The following is a 13,585-nucleotide window of genomic DNA, read 5'->3' as shown; positions in this document are numbered from 1 at the left end:
CACTAGACATGATAGCCAGGTATTTTTCCTTTTTTTGGTTACCTTTCATACCTGATAATTTTTTAAAGGTCTTTCAAAACTTTCTTTTAGACAGGGCAAGATCCTCAAAATGTTATGTAAAAGCACTGTTGGACCCTTGTGCTCTTTCTGTGAGGATGTATGGACCAGATTTGAAGGGAGTTAAACAAATTAATTCATGGACATTATATACCAGCTATAAAAAAAGCTACTTCTGATCAGTTATTTTCATTTTCAAGGGTTTTGAAATTGTTTCCCTAACAACCTTGATGGATTAAAAAAGAAAATAAACCCATCATCATATTCTTTTTTTAATGTGCATCTTATGTTCTCTTGAAAAATGCTGGGCTAACAGCATTAAAGATTGATGCTCTTTAAACAAAGAATGGATGAAAGCCTTCCAATGCTGCCTTCCTAAAATGCTCCATCCCCAATCTGTCTGGGTAGGTTAAAAGGGTCCCACTCACTCACTCACTCCCTGGCAGAAGTTGTCAGTAAAAATGCAAATGAATTCTGATTATGATAACATTTTTTTTTTAACAAAGGTGGCATCTTATAGAAGTGCACCCCATCAAATCAATTTGGTTAAGCTATTTATATACATTTCTTCTATGATTTCTGTGGCATCCGAATTCACTGAGGTCATGGAGACATTGATGCCTGGTAAATTGCCAGTAATCAAAGGTTGTTAAGTGCTTGTCAGCTTCCTTTCAAGCTTAGTCTATCTTTATCATGAGGAAGACATAGCTCAGCAGCTACAGACCATTTATTCATAAACTGATAACACCCAGGAAGTATGCATTACATCATTAAAATATCCATACTGTTGCAGAAATATTTGTTCTAAAGCAACCTCATTTTTCTGAAATAAAAACCGTGCCCAATGAAAAATGAAGTCTTGTCATGCCTCTGCAGCATGGTTGCTCTCTGACACATGGACTACTTTGTTTCCAGCTCCTCCTCTCTCCTTTAAGCCCTCTCCCCCAAGGCTTCTCTTTAGTGGAGACATTGGAATATATGCAGGGAAACACATACGATTTTAGCGTTTTAGTTGCACTTGGTGTTTATTCCAGTTTTCTGGCTGCTCTCTCCTGTGGTAGTAGTTTGCTGGCCACAAAAAAAAGTCAGATACCCTTAAATGGAAAAAGTTGAGGGTAAGTGCTGATGAACTCTTAAGTTACAAAGATCTTCTTTTCAGGCATGTTGATTAAAGCCCGCTCAGCCATAAAATAATTAATTGAACAAACTGAAGCAAGTCATCAGTTGGGGCAGATTAGTATAGCGCCGCTAAAATGATCAGCCCACATCAGTTAATGCTACCTGTGCACTAGTTGCAAGATATGTTCAGAACTATCTGGTATTTAAAAAAAAAAAAAATCTGTGTGGAAACTTCATAGTCTTTTGAAGAAATGCATATTAAAGCTAAATGCTCCTGGTGAAATATGAGAAGAAGATATATCTGTCCATCCTATCAAGTTGTTCAGATGTTTGTTGGGTGGGAAAGATATGGTTGTAGGAAGACTTAAAGAAATTCTGAATGTTAAATTAGTCATGAAATACTGTTATCAGTGGAAAGCTTTGGAGAACACCCAAGACAGAATTTAATTTAGAGGTAGAGATGATCATTTATTATTAATAGAACTTTCTGTTGAAGGAGCCCTGTGCTTAGCATGTCACAACCATTTTGCGAATCCATCATCCCAAACGTTACAGGAGCACGGCTCTGAAGCACTCTGTCCCTAGGGCCACCTTCTACCCGCAGTAGGAGGATTACAGTTGTCTGTGGTGAAGCTGCATGCTAGATTTTTTTGTCTCAGTTTTTAAAAAAGAGTAATTTGCTTAAGCTGAAAACAGTGAGATAACTGTCTTCACTACTAGTCTAATATATCCTATGATTTTTTTTCTGTGCAGTTCTGGTTATACTAAATATTTGAAAGATCAGCCCATGAAGTGAAAACAAACCTCTCTCCTCTAACTACCTCTTTCTACTGGTCACATATACATACGTATATATATATTCTATGCTGCACTGTGGGAAGGTCTTATTAAACTTTCCTCAAGATATGGATCTTCATTTAACCTTTATATTTCCAGACTGATCAACAGTTGCTCACTGTTGACCCACAACAAACTCCAATATATTTTTCTTATATTTTGCCTATAAAACCTGAACACATTATGTAGATATTTTTTTCCCCCAGAACATCTGAATATTAGTTATGATGTGGATTGTTTTCTGACAAGGACTGCTACAGCTTACAATTAGTGTCCAGCTATGAGTAAGGGGAAGGTTTCCTTTGGTGGCGCAGGATGCAATATTACTCAACGAGGGTTGTAAAAGGCACAGAAGTTCTTTGCCCCAACAGCAGCTTAGTACCTATTAGGCATATCCAAATCAGAGCACTGAGACAGAGTCAGACACTGAATGATATAACCCTACCAATCTGTGCATAACATAAAGTGCTTAGCTGGTTTAGCAATTCTCCTTTGCCTCTATTTTGGGCATACAGTGTTGCTTCCAGGACTTTGACAGTTTGGGGCCAGTTAGAATCAGCAGCTTGAGGGCTGCATTTACATTTTAGGCAGCCATTTTCTTCTTTTTCCAAACCCTCTTCCCTCATGTTCAGGCTGCAAATAAATGATGCTACGAGCACTGCACCTGGGGAGGCTGACAGTCTGCAGTGCCTAGTCTGGTTCTGTGTACTGATAGCTAAACAAATCTGAAGCATCCTCATACAGTAGCCTTACTGCACCATATCTTCAAATTAAATTTAAACAATACCTAAACAAGCTTACTTACTTTAAAATCATAAAACAGAAAGTCTAACTCTATAGACACATTTCTTTCCGATTATTTGAAAGATCTCTTCAGTAACTTGCAGCAATTGCTCAACGTATGGATGCATTTCACAATTTTCCAAGTGGATGCATCCTGAGTGCTACAGGATCTCATTCCCCTCCTAAAAAGTTCCTATGACCTATAATTTTGGGCCTTAATCTACAACTACAAGGTGCTACCATAAAATAGCACATGGTTACTGGTACTAGAACCATCCTCTGGATGCAATCAATGTTCTTTGTGCATAAACACAGCTTCAGGAGCAAGAAACAAAACACAGTCACGCTACTCTCTCAAACAGGGTAGATGATTGCACATCAGTATTTTGGTTAGTCAGCCACCTCTCCAGCAATCAGAATAAGCAACTTAATTACATATGATATTTTTGGAACCTGAAAGCACTGTTACAACCACCTCTTAGAGGACGTGATCTATCTGCATTTATAGTGCTTTCATCTGTAAATTCACCTTTCAAGTAAAAGCAGGCCATGTACTTGCTTACTTGATATAAATTTATACTTGCTCTAACCTTGAAAACTCCCAGACTTATCAATTAGGTTCCACACATCAGTAATTAACTGATTTCTGCTGAGAAGAACCATAGCTCCCCCAAACAAGTTCTAGAATCCTTTCATGCCAAGAGCTTGATGGGTTGGAGGGACACCACGGGCCATAATGATCATCAGCGTGACAGAAGTCTGTCTTAATCTGAATTGTGCCTGTGTCTAAAGCACCAAATTATTGTAACATTTAACTTGCACTTCTTGTTTCCTCCATTGTGAGATCCACACTATCATTCGCTTACTAACTCTGATAAGCTCATGTGATTTCCATCATGGATTTCAAATGCTCTGAAACCACCCAGCTAGTTTCAGGTCAATTTTTCTCTCCACTCCTATCCATCAAGAGCACTACAAAATCTTTTAAGCTGCACTGCAGGGAGTCAGCACACTTTTAGGTGATGGCAGCATACCAACGTTAATTTGACTAACCTAGTTCAGCATGCAGTATGCAATTATTTCCTACTCTCCTGTTTTTTTTTTTCCCCAGCCTAATTTCAATTTAATTTATACTTTGGTAAGGATTCTACCTCTAGAAAAGATAGCTAGTCCACAAGTCTTCCATTATGCTGCAGCTGCTGCTGTTATATTTGTCACTAAAAAAAAAAAATCTCACCTTGTGTGACAATGGGATTTGAATCACAATTGCTAAATATATCATGTATAGAAATTTGATTGCTTTACTTTTTTTTTTCCAGAAGGGGGGACATGTGCGGGCAAAACCTTATCGTTTATTTCATGCTTCACTACAGTGTAATTCTAGACCCTAAGATTTCTACCATTCCTATTTTGGTAATGAATGGAATGTAAAAGGGAGGTATTTAAAATTAATTGCAGCAGTTCTGAGGGTTAAACCTGCTTAACCCAACCTTTTATTAAGAGAATGTCAACAGAGCATATATCTTGTCTAGGGAGTGCTGGGACATCATCATTCTTCTACCAGCATGTTTAGTTCTAAAACCTGGGATTTCTTCAGGTTCCTGTAGCTGTCATGCACACCATATACCCATCCCAAACTATAGCATCTGTTCTGAGCTACTCACTACAGCAGGATTTGACCTGAGAAACTCTAGAGTTTTGTTTTACTTTATTAACTTGGAGTACTTTTAAACAGTTTTTAAACAAAGTTTTTCCCTCGACCAGCAAGGGAATTTTCAGCCTGAAGTTCTCAGCAGCATCCGGTGAGGCTCTTGGCCAAGTTCTTCAGATACTGTACATCCACAAGGGCAGCCTGCTGGCTCTTGCTGTGGCATTTTCTTAATCCTCAGAACAGATTTCCTGGATCTAGGAAATTTAATTCCTGACTCCTTCGACCCAGATGCTGGCAAAAATGTAGTCTGCAGTCTGTATGTAATTGGGTGTGTTCATTTTTTTTTTTTCCTGTCTTTCTAGGAACTGGCCTTGCTGTTAAATTTTTCTAAAACAGTCATATTAATATGTTCAAAAATCCACTGTTGAGTTTCAGATAAAGGATCACATCTGTTCATGAAAATCTTCTTCTCAGCTGGGTTGCAATCTATGCAGCTGCTGCTTACCGGATGGAACAAAGTTTTGTCCTACAGGAATGAAAAAAAAAATAATAGAATTAAGTAGCAAATGTCAAGTCATTGGAAGTGTTCTCATTTTACAGAACATGGATTAACACAGCACTGTCTGAAATGATTTTGTGGTCTCTGTGCACTAACCTTGTGTAATGACGACAGCTATTATTAGGAAGCTGTATAGAATGGAGCGTTTTTTTCCCTTGGGTTATTATCCTTCATGAAATTGGGGATTCAAGAAAGAATAAGGAGACATCTTCCAGTCTTTAACTAACAACCACATAATATAATGAAAAAAACAGAATGTCTTTTAATAATCTTTGCATATCATGTACTTGCCTAGACCCAAAAAATGTTTTAAATGTGTTTTTTTTAAATTTGTTTTCACAGTTTCCACTGTGCTTCTGGGTAGGACAATCTGTAATAATCTGTCTGGAAAATGGATACTCTTAAACTTGAGGAAGATGTTATTAACTGAAGTGGTGTGATGGACAGACAGACCCAGGACTGATGATCTCAGTTCTCAGCCCATGAAATGCAGACTTTGCCTATGGCCTCGATAAGATCAGCCACTGAAATATGCTCTCTCTCTCCTAATAAGAAGGAAATCCGAACACTGTTTTAGCTTCCAATGGAGATTTTGGGAGGATAAGCATGGATTAAGTTGCTTTAAAATGGATATTTATGATGATTAAGTTTTACTTTACAGAACTGGAGCAAATTGTAACCTGACTGTGAATCTTTGGTAAAGCAGAAACTACCCAGATGGGCAAATGGTATTATGGGTTGGGTAGTTTCAACAAATTTAGTTCATGTAGGCAAGTGTTTGAGAGAGACAGATGTGGGAGTTATTAGACGGTTTGAAAGTTTCCAGGGACTATACATTTACTGTATCTGTTGCAATAAATTTCAGGTTACTTTTGGTAAATCACATCCAAGCCTTTCCCCTCTGTGCCAAACTTGCCCTGTCAGTATTTTAATACTACTCCAGAGTGTGCCTGCTTGCCCAGTTTGTGAGAGGGGAAAAAAAAAAGAACCTACTCGTCAAATTGCAATTGATTAAAAACTCAGAAAAGTGCTCTGGGTGCTCAGCAACAATCATACAGAAACTTCTCTTTAACTAAAAATACCCCACATTCAAAAAAGAAGCATGAAGACAAAACCAAATATAACTCAGTAAGTCAACAAGAAATAGTAGCTATTTAAAAACACTTTTTAAAAAGAAAGGGTTTTTTTTTTTAATTTCGTTAAGAGGAAAGTTATTGGTTTTGGGGGATGTGAAACACTATTAAAGTACAATGCCCTTTTTTAAATATTAACACATGCAAGACAGCAAAGTCAAAAGCCTCTTGTGCTCTGGCTGAGGGCAGTGGTGTTACACCCGCTTTTCACAAACACGGGTTTTCACCTCCAATGTCTGCCCTTCCCCCTAAATAGTGGGTAGACACACGCACACACGACTGTAATTCTGAGGGATGCCATCAAAGTCAACAGGAATCAGCCAAATGGGTCCTGCTCCTTTTTGCTCTATGAGGTGAGCAGGTAGGATACTTCATCTTGCAAGAAGGGGCTAACCGTACCGTGCACAAAGGGTTGTAGTGTCCTTACTAGGAGGTGGGCCTGCAAGAACTCCCAACCGTCCTACGGGGTGGTGCAGGCATCCATTTGCACCTTGCCAGTTCCTCCTGTCCTTCTGTGAGTGAGTGATGGAGCGGCACTGGCCCGAAATCAGGACACGGTGACCGTGCCATGGCCGCCCTGCCTGCTGCGGGGCCTCGGAGGAAGGTGGCATCTGGTTTTCCTTGCGCCATAGCTGGGCATGAGGGTCAACCAAGCTATTAGGAAGCCAAAGCTGGAATACTAGAAGCTTTAATAGGATAGCTGGTACAAGAAGAAAGGAAATGGCTTCAGTACAAAAAGCATGCTATGAAAAACACTCCAGCCTTTCTGAAGAGAGCTCACAGTCTTTCTTCTCACAGAAATATCTGGGGGATGCAATTTTTGAGTGAAGCATTGTCAGTGCTTTCTTTTAGAAAGTCTGGTTATTAGGAGAGAAGAGCATCTTTTAAGAACAGGACACAGTTACCACTCTGGAAAAACTTCTGGCTGACTTAGCCATTTATAAAGGCCTATTAATTTATCATCTCAAGCTTACGCTGACCTAAGGTCAAAGGCTGCTGCTCTCACAGATTTCAGTGGAAACAGGCTCAGGACTTTAAGGGGTAACAGTTGCGTGCATCACCGAAAAGAACTTTCCAAGAGAAATATATAAATTCCTCTTTACACCAATATTAAAAAGCTACAAGAGCTCCTGTGGAGACTTTTCTAACATCTCAAAAGAGCAAAGCAACTTCTTTTTTTTTTTTTTTTTTTCCTTCTGCATGAAGGCAAGTCTGAAGATTATTTGCAGGAGGAGAAACTTCTCCATAAGATAATGGGCCTCGACAGTTCAGGGGAGCGGTAATGAGACACAGAGCCTTTCATTTCTTCTAGGTCACTGCTATAACTATGGCCAAGGTCGACAGCAACTGGAAGTCATTATCAGCTGGTGGCTGCAGTAGTTTATCTGAAATTAGTTGGTATCCCCAGCGCAGTTTCAGCAGGACAGATGTCCATACAATAAAAGCCACTATCACAATGACATGTCTTCGGTTGTCTGAGGAAATAATCTATGTACCTACCGCGTGAAGCATGAACTTACTCTTACAGTTTGTCCCTGAAACTGTGAAGAGAGTATGAGCAAACCATATTGTTCTGGGCATGGTTTTTGACTCTATCACGATCACTAGGCTCAGAGTAGAATTATCCTGTAATGAAATTGATTTTGCACAATTGTTTCTTTTTAAAGACCTACTAAATCAGACCCCTCTTGGATACTTCCACCCTACAATTAGCACTAATGGGACTAGAGCACATAAATTGAATCATACTTTATCAAAACCAATGTATTACCTATTAACCTAGAATGATGCTACATTGAAAACCAGAGGTGTATTCCTTCACTGGGAGGAATGGAAATTTGTAGGCACTGTTGATTTTTGCTTCTGGCATGCTTAAGAACCTGAGAGTCAAGGAAATGGCTTTAGCTTGGGAAGCCACTGTTCTCCAAAATCTCTAACAATTTCAGATTATTTACATTTATCTAATTTCTCACAGTGATCCTGTCATTGATGTCATAGCCCCATTATGGTGTCAATATTGTTTTTTCCCCCAATATTAACCTCACTTTATTCTATTTCTAACCCACAGTAGTGTTAATTGTATTACTTGGATTCATTCTACTCCATCGCTTCTTATAGTGATTTCTTAAAGGTATACTTGACTGGTTTGGACTGGTCCTAAAAAAAATTTATTATTTAATATCACATACTTACTAGACTTTTGAATAGTTGCTCGGATGCAGTTTAACATGTAGCAGTATGGGAATAAGAAGAGTTTTTTGACACATGTTTATTAGTGGCAGTTTTGGTTTCATTCATCTGAAAAGAATCCAGTTTGCATGCTCTGAGACTGCACTCCAATGAGAAACAAAGTGCAGGTGATGGGGATAAGCTGGAAATTTTTTCAGAAGAGCACTGCTTACTCAAAGTAAAATATTAGCATATCCTACTTGCCACTAAAATATTTAAGCTGTTTTTATTTGCCAGTATCCACATATAGGTTGTTAGGGTTTCTATGCTATAAGAATACAGAATCTTAAAACAGTGCCTGGCTTCAAACTGTATTTGCAGCACTTTGTAATCACTTCACAGCCCTAAATTCTTCCTACTAGTGGCTTGAGGATGCAAATGATCATGAGAAGAGGCTCACCCTTAAAAGAATAAAACCCTCTTATCTTCTAGTTTTATAGGAACAGTATGACAGCACGGTAAAAACCATTCATATTAAGCATCTTAAAATATACTGACAAACAAAGTCATTTTTCCTAAAACATGGGAAGAATTACTGGCAGCATGGATACGTGACCATTAGGAAGCTACAGCACCTTAAGTGGTGCAGAGAACAGAACAGAGTTGCTGACCTGCTCTTTTCTTTTAAAAGGAGGATTTTTTTTGCTTAACCAGCCTACTACTCTTATTTATTTAGGGAGCAATTTTAGCTGCATATCATCCTTTAGGTAAAGGGCTCTAGTACAGATGCAGTTAAACTCATATAAACATCCTTTTGCTTGTACAGTTTATTTCTTTTTGGGAAACACTATAAATCCTATTGCCAAGATGCTCTCAAAACTAGATAAGGGTTGTATTATTAAGATTTTGTTGCTATAGCTCTAATGTAAATCTGCCCTCTATCTGAGAACATAGACTATGGGAAATAATAAAAAACTACTTAATGTGTAGCCAAACTAAAATTAAACCTACAGAAAACCATGTGTACATAATTCTATTATTCCAATGCAGTTTCCTAATTTGAAGGTTTATGCAAACTAATCAGCTTGCTGTCAGATTGGTATTACAGTTAAGACTGTGTCAGTACTTCCATCATAACAAAATTTTGTGGTGTTTCTTGCCGAGATGGAAATGCCTGCCTTGCACTGAGAATTTTTATATGAGCCCTGTCAGCCTTCTGGAAATGAAAAATGAAGCTGTGCACAGGATTTAATAGAACTCACACTGTGTATTTTTTTTCAAATGTCATTTTTTTTAGTTATCTGCTGTATTCTGTCCACATCAAAGGTGATGAGCCTTATAGAGGGCAGCTCCAGACCTGCATTCTGTCTTATGAACCGACTACATTAAGCAGCAATGAAGTGCTAAAGGTATGAAAGCTTCTTTTTTGCAGCTTGGGTAAGCAAAAAGATAAATTGGAAGGGTTTTGAAGCAAGAAGGTATTATTATGGCATTATAAAGCCAGATATGCAGCAATACAGCCATGACAATTTATATCTTCAAAATATCTGGCCCATATGTCCTAACTTTATTACGGGTAATACCTCAGTTTCAAAGGAATTACACTTCTGGAAAATCTTGTGGTGGATCTCCAATTGCAACACAGATAGGGTAAAAAGGCACAGGCTAATTAAGTAGGCACTCAGAAAAAGGGTTGGGGCGAACCTATTTTTAATGGTTCTGAATTAGTTTTCTACTACATATAATTTCAAACTAGAAGGCAGTATTGAGGTTTATCTGGCAAAGTCCAGTTCCTGGCGCTTTGGCCTCAGCTTAAGCAAGGTGGTGGGCAAGGCACGGGGGTCACAGAAAAGTGAAGGATGAGAGGAATCCTCAGAGACTCTGCATGGAATACAGAGTTAATTAGTGAAATGTTTAATCAAGGAAACTTGCTGATTAACCATTTAAAAAAAACCTAACAACAACTCAGTTAGCATTACCAGGACTTTTTTGCCCTAAACGAGGCTCTGACAGTTTCTAGCTTGACCTCCTGTTTCCAGTGATTTATAAAAATGGGCTGAAACTGAGCAGATCAAAGTAGTGTCTAAGCTGCTTATCTTTAGTTTATAAAAAACTAAAGCTCCTGCCTTCTTTGGGCTTACAGGACAGTGCTTTCAATGTTGTTTTTTTTCTTTTCTAGGCAGATTTTTCTGCCACTTGTAATATTTAAAATGTAGTAAAATAATAATATTTAACTCATGAGCAGCATTTCTTGGTGCTGTCACATTGGATGAAAATATTTCCAACAGTGCCTCTGTTAAAATGACACAAGCATCTTGAAATGCCAGAATGGTAAAACACCTTTCGAGGAACAGATCCAACACAGACATCCTCTGAGCTGGATCAGATCCATTTTCATTTAAATTTGACCTAAATAGCTGAATGCTCAAAAAGAACATACTCTAGAGAGATTCCCACAAAATTAAATTGGAATAAGACAGGGTGGATTTTAAAACAAAACCTCTCTGATGGGAGAACACAAGCCTGCGCTGAACTGAATATAGGCTCAAGACAGTCTGAACCTCTGAGATGCCCCAGAGTGACTCCAACCTTCCTATAGCTCCAGTGCTGGTTGCCCTTCATCCCGTGACAGTCATACAGCGTGACGGGGCTGCTGTGCGAAATGGCGTCGAAGCAGAACTTTCTGGTGTGAAGTGGCTCCCCGGGGCGGATGTCTTCTCTCCAACCAAAGGTGAAGAGCTAGAAAAACAATCAGGCAATGCAATGATATATTACTAGCCAAAAAACATTTAAAACCACACACAAAGCTTAATGTATGTTTCCCTACTCGGCTGCTGTTTAAACGAGATCCTGCCTGTGTACATTTAAGTGATGACAATTGCCTTAATTAGAGTACATTGTTGGTGACGTGGAATATACACCAGGAAGGCACAATCCCTATGGCAGGGAAGGAAAAAATCTCTGGTGACACAGTTCTGCAGAGAGGAGAGGGGATACGCTGTACTAAAGCCTTTAGTTAAAGACGCACTCGTATGCACTAGGGCTACAGCTACCCGGGACTCAGAAAGCCTCTGCTAGTGACTTTTCTCTAGCTCTCATTTGGGTCTGAAGATGCTACCTAGAGAGATCTTCCCACCACAGCAGCTTTCCCATGTTTAATGAACAGTTTGCTTCTGTTTATGTGGGACACTGCTAGCATATCCTCTCTTGACTGTCTTTTTCCCCCCAAACAACACACATTAAATGATCTTCATCTTCCTGCTGTAAACCCCGTGAGCTACAGGCAGCTTGTTAAAGACCTTCTTCTCACCGCCTGAGAGGAATCGTGGAGGCTCACAGTTAATAGAGGAATCCTTCTCAATCAGACACCAGCTGTCTGAGATGATGCTGTGACACTGCCGTCTTTCAATCATCAGATGAAGGTGACAGGTCTGGCAGCAGCAAATTTAAAGATGCAGAGTGCATTTTCCTTTCTCATGGACTAATCCTTGCAAAAAGCAGGCTGCAGGTTGTAAATTGCTACCGGAAAACTCTGCTGAGAGCTGTGAGGGTTTTTTTTTTCCTTTTTTTTTTTTGGTGCCAGTGCTATTTTTCGGCTTTCTGCATGACTTTTGATTTTCCATAGTATAAACCGAAATGTAACATTGAGAAAGTGAAGCTCTCTAAATGAGCAAACTTTGCTAGTGGAAACTGTTTATCTGTGACGGTTCATGTGGAACTGCACTCAGGCTTGTTCCCCAGAGGAGCAGCTCCCCATACTGTGCTCAGAATGCCTCCAGCTCCGCAGCTACCTCATCTCAGGGTCCTTCGGTCCTTATCTAGCACCCTGCTCCCTGCAATGTGTGCATTCCCTGATAGAATCAGTATCTACAAATCCAAACCAAGCTCAATGTCATGTGGGTCTGATCCTGAACACTTCTGTTGTGGGTCCCAGGTTTTAACCCTTTCATTGTGATAGCCATCTTCTTTCCATGGTCTTCCTAAAAGATACATCTTGTAAAAATGCTGCATCTTCAATCCTCCAAGTGCCACATTTGAGAAGCACTACAGTTTCCCTTGATTTGCAGGCACAAAATATAAGCATATACTGAATATTTTCGTGTTTTTGTTGTGTGTCTTATAGTAAGCCCTTGTTCTCCCTGTTAGCTGCTGTTGCTTCCTATTTACTTTTGTATTACAGGTTTTCTAGACCGCATTTTCTTAAGCTGTCCCTGTGTCCTGCTTATTTCTTTTTTCTCCCGGAGTGCATTTTACATTTATCTTGGGTAAAATGCAGTGGACAGCTTTAACTTCCATTTCAAAGCAATTTCTGCTTTTCAAAAGGTTAAGTCTTTTCTCACTTTTCTTCATGTTTCCTGCAAGCAGCATCGTGGACTCCCTACAAAGATAACTTATCATTTCACAAGCAAAGACAAAAGTAAGATTCGGTAGAGAAAAAAAGCTATGCTGCTGTTTCTTTAGAAAAAGAGAAGCCTGAGATAATTTTCCTTTGAGGAAAAACCAACAAAATCCATTTTCTTTCTCTTACCCTTTACCTTCCCACAGCCAAGTAATAAACATAGAGTTCAAAGTGATGAATAACAAATACCTAGAGGAATGGTGTGGAACAGTGGTTCTGCGATATTCTCGCTCTCATGACTACTACAAGGGAGAGATCCTCTTGCAAGACCTTCCTCATCTTTTCCAGTGGGTGCCTCTCCAAATTTCTCAGTCTGTGCATGATTGGTGAGCTAGGAGGCCAATTCCTGCTGCTCTTTGGACCTTGGCCCGAGGACTACTACCCCACTGAATGCATCGGTACACCTGAAAGAGCTCAAGCTAGCTTTTAAATCAGATCATACTGATCTGGGGTATCCCTTTGCCCTTTCCGCTCCTGTGTGGTTTCTGAAGACAACCAGGGCTGTGCGCTGTTTGAAAGTCAAGACATGGTAACAGATAGGGGGTTTTTATTTCCTTCCACTGAAAACCGGGATCTGTGTAATATGAGATCTCAATGTTTGGCCTAGCACAGATTCTTCTTCCTCTTTCTCAGCCTCCAGTTTCATTTTTAAATCAACAAGTACGGCTTCTCCCTAGTGATACTATTAAAAAATCAACCTTGTTGGGATAGAAACACAGTTTTACGACTAGGAAGGAGAAGAGAAAAAAATTGATCAGAAAAAAGGTTATACTTCTCTCTATTAAAATCTTGTACTTACAGATAAAATTTGAAAGCCTATGGTCCTTCCAATCTCATCATTCTATGCTATCCTCCATTATCCAGCAAATTCTCTCTAG

The 13,585-nt window shown here is 39.3% G+C and overlaps 1 protein-coding gene across 1 annotated transcript in view; it reads right to left on the bottom strand.

Moving 5' to 3' along the window:
* Positions 1 to 3,890: 3,890 nt before the first annotated feature.
* The window catches only part of GALNTL6 (polypeptide N-acetylgalactosaminyltransferase like 6), a 481,223-nt gene continuing 471,528 nt past the window's right edge, over positions 3,891 to 13,585 (bottom strand). Inside the window, exons 11-12 of the mRNA XM_075751893.1 lie at positions 10,898 to 11,047; positions 3,891 to 4,973 (exon numbers count right to left, since the gene is read on the bottom strand). Of these exons, the coding sequence (XP_075608008.1) occupies positions 4,806 to 4,973; positions 10,898 to 11,047 (318 nt within the window). The 3' untranslated portion in view covers positions 3,891 to 4,805. The remainder of the gene's footprint in view (positions 4,974 to 10,897; positions 11,048 to 13,585) is intronic.

The sequence above is a fragment of the Balearica regulorum genome, chromosome 4 (assembly GCF_011004875.1).
Source record: "Balearica regulorum gibbericeps isolate bBalReg1 chromosome 4, bBalReg1.pri, whole genome shotgun sequence".
Taxonomy (NCBI): Eukaryota; Metazoa; Chordata; class Aves; order Gruiformes; family Gruidae; genus Balearica; species Balearica regulorum.
Note: the sequence above shows the minus strand (reverse complement) of the source record. Positions and strands in the feature narration are given on the sequence as shown.